We start from the raw sequence: 17068 nt of genomic DNA on the forward strand, positions 1-17068 counted from the left end.
GAAGTTATGTCCACGTTTTTATTTGAGCATAATACCGGTGTCGATTGCAATCCGTTCAATTCACTGGAACAAGTAGTTCTACCTAACAAGAAAAGAAATTCATCTTTCAACATCAGATCACTAAACGCTTGGCGGGTGTCCATTACTACTGAAGGATGGATTCGGCTTTTGAAGCACACATGCCCAATAATTCGTCTAGTTTGCCTATTTGGTTACCTAAGTTCGATCCAGTTCAACCTGAAGTTCATCCATTCGAACAGATACTGTCTTAACAAAAAAACCAACAATATTTCACTGTACAAAATAACAAAAACTGAAGCAAAATTGGAACGGAAGAACACTTTGAGTTGAGAGTCATCCTTAACGGTTCAACTGCGAAAGATACTCCTCTGCCTGTTCCCGTAGTGCGTCTACCTCTTCCATTAATTTGGCCTGCAAAAAAACCGAGAAGAAAAATAAACACTTACAATTACTGAAAAGAAAACGCTGCTACCTTACCTTCGCGCTTAGTATCAATTGGTTTGCGGTACGATAGTTAAGGTGTTCGATCGTTTCGACTAATTCCTTCGATTTGGCACGTGCAATTGATGCCAGCGTGGTGTATCCTGCCCGGAACAGTTGCCTAGCGCGGCCCAGCTTCACCGAGGGTAATTCTAGCAACGGGAGCAACTCGAGCTTGCAGTAGTGTGTCAGTCGCTCCGTCATACCCGTCAGCAGATGCTTGAACGCCCATAGCTCCGGGATCTCTTCACACATGCGCAACAAACTGTAAGCGGTACCGGCCGTACTGCTCATGAGTGTTTGAAGCGAGCCAGCATTTATGTGATACCGTTGGGCCACTTCCTGCAGCGCGGTTTGTTTCCACAGATCGTACACAATCAGCAAACGGATGAAGCGCATCATTTTGGATTGTGTGTCACCCGACATCGACCGGCGTGTGAGAATCTTCGCAATGAGCCCATTATTAATGCCGTACCGTTCAGCGATTTTCAATTGCTCGTTCGTCAATTGGTTTACCTACAATTGTTGGATTGTTGATCAATTCTTTATATTATGAGTTCGATGCATTCCAGTCCCCTTGTCCTTACCAGTACGATAAAATCATCCATTTTAAACTGCACCTCACGACCTTCCTCAAGCAGAATCAAATGTAAAAGATCGTATTCATCCAGCACACACAATTTCTCTCCAAGCGATTTCATTTCGTCGTAAAACCGAACCGCACGCTCCATATTGAACCCGGCACGAATGGCCGCCTTGCCGAGCCGATTTACCTCCAGCGGGCTCGTCCTTTCGATCGTCTTGATCACTTTGCCCGGATGTGCGGCTGCCTTGTGCACCCGGACAAATGTCGGCCCAGCCGTACTATCGTACTGCACACAACTTGCCGTCTTTGATTGGCTCCGTTCGGATTCCACTGCGCCCGTGCCTATTTCCACCAGCATATTGGGCGGATTGCGCAAGCAACTATCGTGCCGCGCCTTGATCGCATTGCCTTGGTAAAGCTGCACGATCGTTTCGTCGGTGATTGCTTCCAGATCGATCGCTCGACGTGTGGCCTGCTGGGCTAGCAGTGTACAGCGTACGAGCGCCTGCAGTGCTTCCCGTGTCTCGCACAGATCCAATCCGATCGCACTCAGTATAAGGGACTTAAACTGGGCGCGATCTTCCGCGATCAGTGCCGATTCGGCAACGTCCATGGGTGCGCATAGCATCTCGCATACCTGCGGTATATCGCGCTGGGCACAGATCAGTATCGCGTCTCCAGTTTCGCCGAAACCGGCCCGACCCGCACGTCCCACCATCTGCTTGTAGCGGCTAAGCGTGAGGAAGCAGTTGCCGATGTACGGCGAGCGTATGATGACACGTCGCGCCGGTAGATTTACACCCGCCGCTAGCGTAGAGGTACACACGATCAGCGACAAAATGCCGGCCCGATATGCATCCTCAATCGTGCGACGTTCGTCCTGCGTTAAGCCGGCATGATGATACGCGACACCAACGCGAAACGCTTGCGGTAAAACCGGCGCCACCGAACCATCTTCCTTGAGCGCTCGTATGATCTGTTCCTTCTCGTCCGCCCTATGCTCCGCTAACCGTGGTGGCAGATGGGCCGCTAACAACGCACACAAGCTCTCACACTTGCTTTTCGTTGGACAGAACACCAAGCAGGAGCTTTCGGGGATTACCTCCAGTATTAAGCGTACCACATGGTCCGTATCGAGTCGCCGTAATTCCTCCGAACAGTCCGAGGCAAACTCAAGCGCACGCTTCGCACCAAAAACGTCCTCCGTACGGCCGGCCTGTCCCTGACTTCGCACCTCGTAAAGATCTTCACCGCACTTGACGTACTCCTTCAGCTCCACCGGGCGGAAATCGCGACAGTAAACGTCCGCCAGCATAAACCGAGCCACCTCGGTTAGGTTGCCGATCGTCGCACTCATCCCCACTATCTGTATGCCCGCTCTCAGCACCTGCACCTTGGTGATAAGCATCTCCAGACAAGCGCCACGGCGCTCTTCACCGATCATGTGCAGCTCATCGATCACGATCAAACCGATTTCATTCGCCCGGCCAGCTTCCACCAGTGAATCCATCAGCATTAGGCTTTTCTCGATCGTGCACACGAAGATGGTGTTTTTCTTGCGTCGCTTGCGGGGTGGACACTGCCCTTTACCACCACTGTACTCCTCCAGCAGAAACTGTAGCTCGAGCGCAAACGGACTGAGTGCGATCATTTTCTCCTGTGCGAGCGATACGTACGGTACGATGAATAGCACATTGCGCAACCGACAGATGATCTCGCGGAGCATCAGAATTTCTGCCACCAACGTTTTACCACCACTGGTAGGTAGGGCGTAGATCAGATTGCGCCTCTCGTGTATGGCAGGCAGCGCAAGACATTCGCGCTGCCAATCGTAAAGATCATCTATCCCGCGGAAGTCATGCAATATACGCCTCACCGCGTTAGGCAACCCAAAAAATGGACCCTTCTCCAGGAAGAGTGAGGAAACCCGTGGTGGACCAGCTGCTGCTGCTGCAGGTGCTGCTACGGCGCATGGTCCGCCCGCATGGTCGATCTCCTCATCCCAGTTAATCGCTGCCAGGCTCGAAGAGCACTTCGCCTGAGAGCCACCATCCGGTGCGATATTCGTCAGATCTAGCAGAGTTCGTTCGCAGTTTGCAAAAATACGCTGCACCTCGCTCACCTGCAATCGGTGCGACTGCGTGTCGTCTCCGATACGTAAAGACGAACTCAGCGGTGACGTGTGGCTAGCCGGAACACGCAAATGCTGGGAGCCAAATATTGGATCAATCTGTTCCAGACCCTCATCCAGCACGGACTGGTCGAGCCGCATGTACTGCGAAAAGATCGCACGGTTTGTGAACACCTCGAATGCGTTATCTTCTGCACAAAACTGTGAACCGATTTGCACGTCGCTTAGGCGTCGTAATTTGTCCCGAATGAAGTGATCGGTCGTTGTTTGCTCCTGCCCGCACGGAATCATCACATTCAGCAGGTAATCTTCGTCTTCTTCATCTTCAAACCCGGTGCTGGTTTTACGTTCCGAGCAACCACTGTCCTTCGTGGTGGAACGGCTGCTAGTAACGTTTTCATCCGGTTCCAGTTCCTCTCCCTCCATGCTCATGTGTAGCACTAAGATGGGTCGACCTCCTGCAGTCGATTTACGGCGCTTTGGTGTACTTGCCGCCACTTTGCCCTTAACTACCAATGCGAAGTAGAAGAAAAAAAACAACCTTAAGTTAATCTCCCTGCAATCTTGCACACAGCCTACTTTAAACAAACAAACCGGTGCCTTCCAACGAATGTGAACGTTTCACTTGGTTCGTCACTTTCTTTTGGCTTAGAGCAGCACGGGACGGAAGGATCGACGGTGATCTTGCTCTCGGTGCTGGAGGTTTGATCTGCTGCTCGATACTATCTAAATCGATCGCGTTTAGAAACGTGTTATCCATCTCCAGCTGAACATTCGGCGTTTCATTCTTTCGTTTCGCCGTCCGAACGGCAACAGGTGGCCGAACATTGGGTGACGTCTTTATTGCAGGACCGCATCGTAGGTCCAGCGGTTGCAAACCATTCCGTGCCTTCACCGGTGGACCGGCCGGTACACGGAAGCTACGGTTGGGCGCACTTTTCGACATGCTTTATTTTATACACTTTAACTTTACTGCTTTACAACGAAACTATACAACACTCACTGTACACGTACCATATAACGCTATGCATGCCTAGTTGGGATAACTAACCGAGTTAACTGTACACTAACATTTAATCACGCAGGAAATTAATGTTGTTGTAGGTAGTTAAAAAAAGAAATACAAATTGTTTGGGCTTGTGTTGGCTCCCACTCCCAGCAGCTAGCGGGGCTAACAGTTGCCTTGACAGCTGTAAACAGCACGCACACAGTGGGAGTTCCAATGTCTATCGCCGAATTTTGAATTATACTATATTATATACAGCTTTACAATTGCACAGTTACCATATTTAGTAACACAATATTAAATTGTTTATAAATCATGATGTTTTCACTATTTCACATGCGTAATTAAGAAACAACATTAGCTGCATTGACAAAATCGATTTGACAGGCCTCACCGACGGTACGCAATAGTGTGGTTAATATGAAATATTTCAAACAAACGTGAAATTTTTCACTGTGGCTCTAATTTTTAAAAATATACGTTAAATAACATCTAGCACAAGCTATACCGCACGTGCTTCTATCATTCTAGCGCACTATATTACAAACGATACAAATTATGCTGTACGATACAAAACAAAAATTGGAAAATAAAGACATTTTTTTTCAGTGTCATTTATTGATAAACAAAATAGTTCGAAGGTAAACAATTACGTCCTGCAAGCGTAGAAACATCTTCAAGAAGTGGAACATTAAACGCAATTTATCGCCATCCTCTCTCCTCCCCTATGACGAGACAGCTTTCTCCTTCCAACACATGTTAACAAGCGTATTCTGTAACTTTCCCTTAATCGTTATGATTATGCTTCCGGAAAAGGGCAACCGATCCAACGACTTAGTATAAATTTGTGCAGAAACCTCCTTAGAATTGACGGTTTTATACGTACGATACAGTACTGTACATAGACGTTAATATGAGGCACGACTTAAATGCTAGTTTTTTTACGCTATTGATACATCTTCACGTAACTGACATCATGACGCGAGTCTATTTCATGTAGGAATTCAATCATTTTCTTTTATTCGTACATCCGTTTCTTGTTTTATTATAAACCTAACCCTGTGGGAAACAAAATACGCGGGCACACACACACCAAGAGGCAGAAATCTTGTGTTTGTGACCAAAAAAGTAGTAAATGCGCCTTTTCGTCTACTAGTTTATGTAAAATTCCTCTTGTTAGTATTTCTCCCTAATCAAGAGAACATTATCTGTCAGAAACAATAGTGTACTTATTAAGTGTCTCTCTCTCTCCCTCCTTCTTGCTCATTGATGAAATAAAAATTTGTAATTTTGTTTTTGAAACTGTCTTGAAAAAAAAATGAGGCAACCCTAAACAATTTCAAACTTTAGTCTCTTACTCTGTTCCTCAATTGTCTTGCGCTTGTCTTCCATTCCTCTGTTACACCTTGTATGTTATAATGTTGTTGACAATTTGGTTTTGGTTTTTTTTTCGTTTATATGATCATATAAATTAATATAAATTCTCTTATTTAAGACTAGATTAACAAAAAAAATTGAAAATTTTTTGTCAAAAGAAACAAAACAGTAAAGAAAATAAGAGAATACGAAAAACCCCTTAACAGATCAATTACCAAAACGAAATGTAAGAAAAACTTCCGCTGTTACTAAAACAAACAAATTGTTTCCCATTGAAGAAAGTAAAACTGTTTACGCCCTCGCTTTTAAGTAGGTTAATGGTGCGCTTTTAGTACCACTTTAAATCTTCTACTTCGTGGTAGTAGGAATATTTTCTTATCCTTAAGTCCTATACTCTACGCAACTGCTAAGAATGCTTTCCGTTACAAATATTCCTATGAACTATCTATTATTTATAACTATTACTGCTGTTGTATGTACACCTCCCTTCCCGGAGTAGACGACGTTCAACAATATCCTTCCTATTTTCCTTTTCTACTTTCGACTTCTCCCTATTTCTATCTCTCTCCCTTCAGTTCTATCATGTAGTGTTGTATGTTGTTTTTTTTCTCTCTTAATCCTATCAAGTAATGAGATCGTTCTGCCCTAAAAAATAAGTCTCGTGCATCTTTTGCTCTGTGCGCGAGATGAATCGCACACGAAACAATGCTAATGGAGGGCCTATTACACGGCTAAAAATGGTTACGACAAGCTGGAACAATAATTGTATTAACGTAAAAATGAAAATATATCTGCTTGCGTTGTAGTAGCAACCGTACCATCCTTACATTAGACAAATTAATCTTACTTCCCTATCAACCAACACACAAAAATTTACAAATGATAGCTCGTCTTAGTGATTACTGATATAACTGGTGTTTGTCGTCGCGTGTCTGTGTGTGTTTTTTAATTATTTTTTCACCTAAACTCGGAAAGAAAAACATTTTCAACTTAAAACCTAGGGATGTGTGTATGTGTTAAATGTTTCTTTTCTTGTTGCTGTTGTTTTAAGTAATTGTATTATGTTGTGTAATGGCCTCGCTCGATCGTTTAACGGTGTTGATGTTCCTGATCATTATCCATGCTTAGCTACGTAGGGGGTGTTGTTTTGTGTGGTTGTAGTTGCTAGTATAAGTTGAAGTGTAGGCTTTCTCACTACCGTTAACTGTACTTCTCTCTCCCTTTCACACTTTATCCTAAATAGTATAAGGGGGGGTCTTACTATAACATGATTTCCCTTTCCTCTCACTTATACACTACAAAACTAGGTTCTTTTCGCTCTTTTCGTTGTTCTTCGTCCCCTTTGATGCTTTCCGATCCTACATATGCTAGCTTACTACTTCTTTGGCAATTTAAAAAAATATAAACTCTAACATAACGCTACTACCTTAGCAGATGTACAATTAATCGTCCTTACTAAGTCTCCTACATCTAACATCTCTGCCACGCAGCAAACAGTTGCATCGTTGTGTGTGTTGTGTGTTGATATACCTTTTTTGATGTTCACTAGTCTATTTAGTAGTCTTTCGTTTTCTATGTTAGCCAGTCATTTTCCATCGTTTCATTCGTATGGATGCTTTCTATTGCTAGTTTTTGTTGTTTGCAGTAAGTTTCCGTTTGTTTTTCCCTATTTTGCAGCTCAGTTTAAGTTTTGTTTTACGTTTATTTTGTTTTTTTTTCGTTGCTCGTTGTTTTGTAATCTTCAAGATTGTGTTGTGTAAATAAATAAATGTATTGATCGTAAGCATGTTTACAGAACGTTTTCCTCCTTCAGTAAATCCAAGTAAAAAAAAAAACAATAAAAGAAACAAAAAAATGCAATAAAAATGTAAGATGTAAAGAAATGTTTCCAATTCAAAAGAAAATAAAAATGAATCGTACAAAAAGGGTGAAATAGATTCATGTAATCGAGTGTGTGTGCAACTGTGCGCAATCATCTATGCTTATCGTGTCACACAAATGCAACTCCCCCACCCAACGTACGATCCCCAAAGGAAGAAAATTAACTGGAACACTACCCTTACGCATGTGTGTCTACTGCATTCGATGCACCTTCTACACTTTCCTTTTCCTACACCTGTAGTTCGTTGTACTTCGTACGCGATGGGATATCAGAGTGATGCGACCAAACTAGTGAAAAGCGGTATAAAAGGTACCGAGATAAGGTACGTCTTTGTATGGGAGTCTTTTACTTAAACCTGTCAAAAACTTCTGAACTGTTTCTGAATATACTAACCGTGTCAGCATATATGTGTCTCTGTGTGTGTGTGTGATTGGGTGTTGAAAGCAGTTGAGATATACAGATCGGACACTTTCTTCTAGGACCTACTACTTACTACTGTGTAGAATTTAACGCGCATCGTGACGCACCATTTTTTTTACTACTTATCATCAAAAGCGTATCTGGTTTCCGTTTTGTTTTTGTATGTTTTTTTTTGTCTCACTTTATCCGTACTTTATATGTCTCACGCTTTTTCCTTTTTTTTGTTAATTTTCTTTATAAACCTACAAAAAAATATTCGTATTCAAACGTAACTTTATCATCTTTCTTCTGCGGCCTTACCAAAACAGTTGATACTTGTTATAAAAAAGATGTTGGGATTGTAGTAAATATACAATTAAAAAAACCGGAAGTATTAAATGAAAGGAAAAAAGAACAAGTAATATAAAATGGCAGAAGAAACGTAACAGATTCAAAGATATAAAAAACTGAAACTGAATCAAAAAGAGTACGAGAAAAGGTATCTTTTCTTGATGATTTCGTAAATAATACAAGCAACTCGTGTTGTTACGTGCCTGATCTTTAGCTAGAACTAGTTCATTGATGAAATCCACCCCGCCTGATCCACCCTCGACAACACCTTCCCTCCTCTTTCCTGTGCTGCGCGCCACAGTGTTTTCTTGTCGCATACACATAGGGCCCTATTATTTACAAATCGACAACTAAACGCACGGAGTAGCCAACGGCACGGAAAAAAGGGGGCGCTCCTCCCTCCCCCCTCAGGGTTGTTATATCGAGTGGTGACCTACCGCGGGACTCGTCGTCACGGATATCCGCAACACCTTCTGTTTTTTCTTAGAAAATACAAAAAAAACACCAACACTTCCAGATAAAGAAAAACAGTGCCAACTTCCTATCGGACCCGACTACCGAAATGCAAGTATCGGGGGGGTTGGGGTTGGGGTGCACCTTCATTCCCTCAAACGTCCCGTTATGTGTAGTTTTCTTATCTTTTTGGGGTGGCGCGCACATTTCTTCTTTGCGCTTTTTGGCCTATTACACTCACTGCGGTGGAGCGCACATTCTTCTTCAACCATCCCTTTAAATGCTATCCGGCCTTGCGCGTGCGTTTGTGTGCTATTGGGTTGGCGCAGCCACACAGAGAGACACGATCGCGACATTTATACGCGTATTTACTTTCTCTTGCTTCTTCTTTTTTCTCTATACTGTCTCATTTCTCTCTCTCTCTCTCTTTTGCTCTCTAGGTCTTGGGTAAACAAGCATATCTTTTGTACATTGTCGCGCTGTTATCGCGATATCACGAGCGCGCGCGCGCTCGTGAGTGCTCGACACGCGGAGATGTTATATATGTAAAAAAAAAACGATAATAAAATAGTTTCGATTCATGTACATAGTAACGAAAAATGTTGTGAAAATTTCAAATATGGGCACACTGTTGTTGTTTTTGCTCTGTCTTTCTTTTTTCTTTTAAATTTTCAACAGTTTCATAGAATCGAACATAGCAAAAAATAGAACGCAAAAATAAGAATTCTTGTAACTTCGTATCAATGAGAATTGATTAAAAATAGCATAAGAAAATAAAGAAGAAAAAAACTAGGGCAATTGATAGAAATTCGTAGAAGGAACGGGGAATGGGGATGAAGGGAAATGGGTGAAAAAATCTAAACTAGTTATACTAATATTTACAAATAAAACATCTACAAATACACTCCCTCTCTCCTACTACTCCTACCCAGTGCTTCGGGAAAGGTCACCGTATTCCAGGCCGAGCGTATAAAACTATGCGCTGTGCGTTTTAATATTTTCCTTCCCTTCTGTTTGTTTTCCATGTTTGCTAAATCCTTCGATATTTTTGGTCAACATCTCTCGCTCGCTCTGTCTCTCAATATCGCTCTTGCTGCGACTATCAATCTAAAAAAAACGATCTCTGCGGCACCTTCATTGAATGGGTTGTTACCCCAGAGAGGTTGAGAAGGTGTTATGGCCCGGGCCCGATATAAGTTATACTAATTCCACCACGAACGATGAAGACGACAGTAGTTCTCGTGAGGCGAAGAAGCAGCTGCTGCTTGCTGCTCCAAGAGGATCGTATGATTGAACAGTTTGGTTGCCAGATTTTGAAGAGTTGCTTATTACGAGGTTTGCATGCAGACACGGCGCATATGTTTGCATACACAATCAACAACAAGGCGCACACAAGCACGGGTAGGCTCTCTCTAGACGAGGGGTATGCTCCATATTAGAAATAAATGTACTGTACGTCCGTCGGTGTTTCCGGTTGCTGTTGCTGGGGCGGTACCGTCGTACTGTTGGTCGCGTTGTTGGCCAACCTCTGGGGAGCCTGCTGATACTGCTCCTTACAGCTGCTACCGGCCGCAGCCAGTTGTGCCTGCTGTTGGGCGACCTGTTGCTGCTGGATCTGCTTATCGGCGATTTCGCGCGCCACAATGTCTTCGATGATTTTCACAATCAAATCGATCTTCTCCAGCGCGTGCATCGTTAGCCGGCAGAGGTCGTACCCAACCGCGAGCTTGGTCGATACGTTCAGACCGCGTGTGGCCGACGCAATACAGGATACGGCCAGCAACGATGGTTCCACCTGCATGAAGATGGTTTCTGCGAAGAGAAGAACAGATAGAATCTTCGGTTAGATAAAAACCAATTCACAATTGCGACCAGTTTTGTTGGGTGAAGGCAAATGGTACGGGGTACAATAAGCAGGTAAAGGTAAACAGGGAGGACACACACGCATACACTGGAAACTTTTGAGAAGCACATATTGAATGGTAAGATTTTGCCAGTGGGTCAAACGATACAATCAACCTCTTTGCGCAGCGCAGGTAAGGAGTGAAAGCAAAACTTTTAAAACTTTTCAATGGCAAAACCTTGAGACAAGGAACAAGAAGATTGCTATTACAAAAAGCTTGTACAAGAATCATCTTCTTTCCAAAAGCGCGTTCATATCTTTGGCTTGCTGCATCCGTGAACATCTCAGTTTCTGTATATCATCTATCTTAAACCACCCAAAAAGGATGCAAAAACACCAAGAAGGACAAGCAAAAAATAAAGTGAAAAGTGGATGTTTTTCTTCCATTTCATTTCGTTTGTTCCTTCGGGTTTTGCTGCTATTGGGAGTTTATTTTTCTGCTCGAATTACTTGCTTCTTTGCAGCGGCTTTCGCAACGAAGCTGGTAGTAGTAAACAAAAAATCCCCGTACGTACACATCCTTAAGAAGGATATTTCCGAAGGACAATAAATAGAGAAAGAGGCTGGAATGGAGTATTTTTTTGTTGTTGGATAAATTCTACAGCCTGCGAAACATTACTGCACACAACCATCAACTCAACAACGAGGGTTTATTTTTCTCTGTATTTGCTCTAGCATCTTTTTTGGTGTGTTTGTCCCAAAACCATATGTGCGTGTCGGTGGAATTTCCGGTGAAATAGTTTGGAGTAGAGCCTCAATAAAAAGAAAAAGGGAAAACCCCTTACTGCGTACGCAATTTTAAACACACAACCTGCCAGTATAAACAGTAAACTGAAAATAAACTTCTTAAAGTGGCATTTCCAAACGTTTTTTTATAAAGATAAACCCCTTTTTTGGGCAATATTCTAGCGCAACACACTAAATCATGCGCAGCAATTGCGAAACCATAATTAAATGGGGTAAATAAATAATCAATCTAAACGAACCGCACAAATACACACACACACATTTATTGTGTTTTTTTTTCTTATGACGATCATTCCCGGGGATTGCACCATACAAAAATGCTTGATCGTAAAACGATACAATAACGACGAGAAAATCCTTAACGCAACAGACGAAAGCAGTTCATAAAATCTCTCGGGGTCACTATGGCCACGCCAAAAAGGATTGTAGTGATTCTGTTTCCCTTTACGTTGTTTATAGTGTTTCCACGTTTGATCCTGGCCGAGTCGGTAAGCTTTGCAACGCGAAATTAAACATCTTTGCTCATTTTTTGTTCTCCCTTTTTAGCAACTATTAGTTACAGTCCGTTAAAGTTTTATACAATACCCACAAAAAAGGAACTGATGGTAGTAAATAAAAAGGCAACAAAATCCTTTATTTTGTGTGGCGGTATTTACAATCTTACCCAATTTGCCATCTCACAGAGAGAGAGAGAGAGAGAGAGAGAGAGAGAGCTAATTGCGGCACAACATATCTTTTCTTTTGGAGGATTTTATGATTTCTAGCTGTTTTTTTTATTATTGAACACATTTTTTTCAAAAATCCTGAAACTTTTCCCAATCTTCGTGTAACCATTGCGTTGTTGTTTGGTTTTGCTGGCTCTTATAAGGATGACGAAACAGAGCGAGAAGAAACCCGAAACAAAAACTGGAAAATCAACACCCAATAAAATTCTTCTGCAAAAGCTAAGCTGCAGTTAAATTACATTGCGCCCCATTCGCCGGGCGCACCAACAAAGGAATGCGCACAGTATTGTTTTGTCCTGCGTTGCGCGCGGAGGATAATTTAAACAAAAAAAAAGAAGAAGATACAACTTCCCTTGGGGAAGGGAATTTTTTTTACAACGCACGAAACGGTACCTATAAAACTTGAAATTGCATATTCTTTTCAACAGTCATCAGCGCCGAAAGGAATGTTAATATACACATGATATTTCCACATATGCGCCTGCCCTCGGTCAATGTGCGCGCGGCGCAACAACTCTTTTGCTTGCCCAACAGCGGAAGTGTATCGGATTACGTAGGCGGCAGAACACAGCACTACAAAAAAATGGAGAAGAGAAAAAGCTGAGTCTAATTACGCCATCGTCACATCGTGCCCCATCGATGCACCCGCCCCAAATATGCTGCAAAGCTTGAGCTCCTCAGCCCCCTTTTGTGTCCCACCCTGTAAGAGGGGGTGGTGGTTTTTTTTTTGTTGCAAAAAAAATTCTTCAACGATTTCGTCAAAATAGATTTGTTGCATTGCATTGTGGTGGAGAACTTGTCCACTCGGCTCTATCTTATCCGGTATTCAGAGTGCAGGAATGCGCTTGTAGCAGAGTACGATGATAACATGAAATGGGGGGGTTGCAACCATCCCCACCCCTCCGTCCCCAACGCCAGACTCCCATTGCAAAAGTAATCGGGAGATATCCGGTCTATTTCTTTTTTTATTTTATTTTGATAATAACAGACACACAGAGGCATACAGCTTCGAAACAATACCGAAACAGCTGTCCCTTTAAAAAAGGTGCAAAATAAATTGGGATAGATTCATCCGATCAAAAAAAAAAAACAAAGATGCATAATGGTGACCTCGCTTTTCTTTTCGCGCCAGGTGTTTTTGTATACAGCATGCCGTTTTCGCGTTTAAATGTCCAACGCCCGTTTGTATGCGGGTCTTTGTTTGCGATTCCGTTTCTTCTTGCTGCACAACAAATTGGCGCAGCCCGGTGCGTATTAAAGATGAAGAGCAACTCCGAACCGAGGCTTTTTCGCAACTGCTGCTACGTTTTTGTTTACAAACAAAGTCTTCTGCAATAATACACACACACACACACACACACACATCCTGTAGCGTGGCAAGCGCAAGCGATCAAAATCTTCGGCGAGAAGAATGAAGAAAAATAATACTCCATGCGGCCAGGCATGTTGAAGAAAGAAAAAGCAGGTTGCACCTTGCGTATGGTTCGAAAACGCGATCAAGGATCTTCGTGATCCCCCGAAAGGATCCGGGCGCTAAGGAGATGAACGCCAAACAAACACACGATTCATACGAAGAGGAAACATATTTTTTAAATAACGAATCGTCTTGTCCAGCGTTTTCGATTTTTTGTTTTATTCCGTCTGTTCTTCCTTCATCATCACTCACACGCAAGGCACCTGTCGCCCCAGCGTCGTCGTCATCATCATAACACATCTCTCTTCGCTTCCCTTTTTTTCTTCTCTCTCTCTAGGCGTAATTTAAGTGTTTTTCCGTTTTGTTTTGGCATATATTTTTTCTTATTGTTGTTGGGTCACTTGCATCTACAACAGCACCCTCGTGTGGTCACATTGCAACCGATCAAGCGGGTTGGTAGTGGCGGCTGCTGTTGCTGCTGAGTATCCTTTAAAAAAAAGCACGATAAAAAGACGCACGGAGCACAACAACAAAAAATGCTCAATCATCTCGTTCACCTGCCCAATGCGTGTGTTGTTCCGTTGCACAACCAGAGAAATCTACCACCTGCCTTCATTTATGGATATATTTTTCCTTATGCTCGATTAGCTATAGCCGATTGCACCTTCTACACGCGCACATGGCCGCGAAAGAGTGCTTTAGGGCACGAGAAGGAAAGAGAGAAAGGGGGAAGGGATCAGCCCGGAACGGAAGAGGAAATCCAACTAAAAATTGTAAAAGCGCCTCCTTTACGGTGCCATTATCTTAAATGCGAACAAAAGGCAAGTTAAGGAGCACAACAAAAAAGCTTTTGAGTTGTTCTAAATTTTCTCCCCCCCGGGCACGATCGTTTGGGGATGCATTTTTGGGAGGCACTACAAATTGGCTTCCCTAGGGGCATGTGTCGCCCGGGCCCAAAAAGTTCATTAAGCAAAGGGTTGTTTGCAGCGCTTTAAGCAGGCGTGCAGTCAAAGTTTGTGCATAATTTGCCAATGCCCGGGCGTCATCGGGGAGCATTTCTTTGGCGCCTTTTCATCATAAAACGAAAAGAGAGACCCAGTTCGGCAAACCATAATTTGAGGACGAAAAAATAACCATCAAACCGAGTGGGTCCACTTATTTTGGACTAATAAAATGTGTTTCAAGTCTACTCTTCTATACTGAAGGGGATATAACGTTCCACTGCGGAGGTGGGCATCGGTGGTCCAGAGGTAATGGCGACGAGTTTTAATGCGACACAACCGGGGACGAAATCTCATCCTGACCCGGGGTTTTTCTTAAGTTAGATCCAGGTTTTTCAGGCACAAGAGAAAGAAGGAATTTTGGATGCTAATTGAACAATATCGCCTTAAAAATAAATAATTTCCTCCCACCCAGAAGTAATTATGCTCCATTTTAAATTGCCACTTAAACCAAAAAGTTAAAATAAAATGCAATGAAATTAATGTCACTAGGACCCAGCGCCATCATTAGTAAAGACAGAGGGAGAATTGTGTTGATAGTAACTCATATGTTGCAAACATATATGTAGAGCAAAGGAAGATATCCTGAGGAGGGTTAAAATAAAAAAAAGGTAATCATTACCTTCACCGGAAGAAAATGTCACTCCCCTTCTTTCTTTTACGTTTAAAAGCTTCTAGGCTCCTTTTTTTGCTCCTGCATAAAAGCGTTCAACAACGGAAGTAACATTACAGCACAAAGCGATGCGTTAAGATGGTAAGAGAGAGAGTTACACAGGAAAAAACGGTTATCATAACGATTTGATCAAAACGATGTGATCACATTCATAAGAGGGGTACCACACAACAACACAGATGGCCTGCCTGTAACCGGGGTGTAACAGATGACAGTGACACACACTGCAAACGCAAGAAGCCGACCATCGTAAGACGGGTGGGGTGGACACAAATGTCGTGTGTTGTGCGTGCAAGCGAAGTTCTTCTTTATTTCTCCACCCTCCTATGAGCAGCAGAGGGGTAACGTGTAACGTGTCCTCTTCTTCTAACCCACCAGGTGTTGGGTTTGTACCGAAGCAATATGTAATCAACGATCGCTACACAATTTCAAATCGCGCAGGACGACAAATGTCTACAACAGGCGAAGGTGATGCGCGCTATTGCACGCGGAAACGAGGGATGTCGCCTTAAGAAAAAGGTGTTCTGGACCTGAAGATGCACAACCCCTACACGGTCGGTTGCGTGTCCCCGGGTGTGTGTGTGTGATCCTTTTTCTTTTCTGGTCACATTTGTTATAGTGAAGAAAAAAGGACGATCAACTCTCTCTCTTTTTCACTAGCCAGAACTCCTTACGTCAGATTCACCTGGACGGGTCCTTATCAAAGGTACGAACAAACAATTGCACGTAGCCAGACGAAAGAACGTAGCAAAGGTGTTTTTCACCCCCGAAAACGTGGCGGTGTTGTAATGGCGGTACGTTTTGATTACGATTATTATTTATTTCTTTGCATTCATCGAAAAACCCCCCCTTCGGAGATGTCGTTAGACGCGCAGCAATCGTGTGCGCAAGATGGCATATTTATTTAATTTGAACTTGCAAACGAAACGTCAGCAAAACCATCTGCTCTGAAAGTTGAAAGCGCTTGCAGCAATCGGAAATTAACAAAAACGGAAGAAACGATCGTGTATTATTCCTTAGAAATTGAAGTTCTTGCATTGCATGGCAAAACGAAAAGGAAGTCCCCTTCGAAGGAGTGTAAAGCAAACGGAAACCCAGCGTAATAATACACATCAAACGAACTCTGCACCAATTTTGCAATACATTTAAAAATGTAAACGAACATACACGCTGGAGAGCTTTCTGGGTGGTTATTTCATTAGGAAATTATTTCTTAAGGCGTACTGGTTCATTGCTGCATGCCCTCTTGCCACCATCGCTGAATGGCGATTATGATCGTGCAATATAAATTATCACGATTGTGCAATATAAACACACATATTGTACACCCATCGGGGTTTTTTTTGCACGCATTTTATTTTATCGATTTTTGTTTCGATCGGCAAAACGCAAGGCAACACAATTTCTTCAAACAAAAAAAAATTTAAGAAATGGAATGGATAATAATCTTAACCTCCCAATCGAATGGGTACGCTAGAGAGGGTAAGTGTAGCAGGCATTATAATTTTTGCTGCAAGAATCAAATTTATCAAAACAGCATTCAGCATTGAACAACTGTGCCTCCGGAAGAGAAGAGGAGATCGAAAGTACGAAAAGGTGTTTCCGAAATTTTTCGAAACGGGAACCGTTTCGAATTGCACTGATTCGATGCGTTTCCTGTCTTTTGCGTTGAAATTGTTTGGAAAAGCGAAGAAGGAAGAAAATATAAAGAGAACATGAGAGAGAGACTCATTCGCAGCAACGGAGTTCTTTTCTTTACCTTCGGAATATTCAACGAAACCAACGGTTTCCTCCATCGGGATTCAAACGCCGAAAGAAAAGCGACAGCAAACCTTTAACTGTCTTGGTTGCAGAAATTTCAAGTTTTTCCCCTTCCCTTCTGCTTTGTCGGATCCTTTTTCTTCTCCTTCTCCTTTCAT

The 17068-nt window shown here is 42.9% G+C and overlaps 2 protein-coding genes across 5 annotated transcripts in view; both read right to left on the reverse strand.

Annotated features, from left to right (window-relative positions):
- Nucleotides 1-4: 4 nt before the first annotated feature.
- LOC125769789 (helicase POLQ-like) lies at nucleotides 5-4498 on the reverse strand. Of its 2 annotated transcripts, none has more exons than XM_049438647.1 (4): nucleotides 3813-4498; nucleotides 1089-3727; nucleotides 499-1017; nucleotides 5-432 (listed from the first exon to the last, which is right to left on the reverse strand). In XM_049438647.1, the coding sequence occupies exons 1-4, from the start codon at nucleotides 4162-4164 to the stop codon at nucleotides 361-363; spliced, it is 3582 nt and encodes a 1193-aa protein (XP_049294604.1). In that variant the 5' UTR covers nucleotides 4165-4498; the 3' UTR covers nucleotides 5-360. The 2 variants fall into 2 exon arrangements, with proteins under 2 accessions (XP_049294604.1, XP_049294605.1); XM_049438648.1 differs by having other exon boundaries at nucleotides 3819-4497.
- A 1036-nt stretch (nucleotides 4499-5534) lies between these two features.
- LOC125769815 (G1/S-specific cyclin-D2) overlaps nucleotides 5535-17068 on the reverse strand; it is a 127994-nt gene continuing 116460 nt past the window's right edge. For all 3 annotated transcript variants that reach the window (XM_049438693.1, XM_049438691.1, XM_049438692.1), the window contains exon 5: nucleotides 5535-10498. In XM_049438693.1, the coding sequence (XP_049294650.1) occupies nucleotides 10122-10498 (377 nt within the window). In that variant the 3' untranslated portion in view covers nucleotides 5535-10121. The remainder of the gene's footprint in view (nucleotides 10499-17068) is intronic.

This window comes from Anopheles funestus, chromosome 3RL (assembly GCF_943734845.2).
Source record: "Anopheles funestus chromosome 3RL, idAnoFuneDA-416_04, whole genome shotgun sequence".
Lineage (NCBI taxonomy): Eukaryota > Metazoa > Arthropoda > Insecta > Diptera > Culicidae > Anopheles > Anopheles funestus.

Excerpts from the sequence above, each read along its gene's own strand:
- LOC125769789 (XM_049438647.1), bottom strand. The coding sequence starts at position 4,164 with ATGTCGAAAAGTGCGCCCAACCGTAGCTTCCGTGTACCGGCCGGTCCA. Across the intron at positions 3,728-3,812 it reads ACATTCGTTGGAAGGCACCG|TTAAGGGCAAAGTGGCGGCA; the intron begins GTTTGTTTGTTT and ends TCGCATTGGTAG. Across the intron at positions 1,018-1,088 it reads TGGATGATTTTATCGTACTG|GTAAACCAATTGACGAACGA; the intron begins GTAAGGACAAGG and ends CAACAATTGTAG.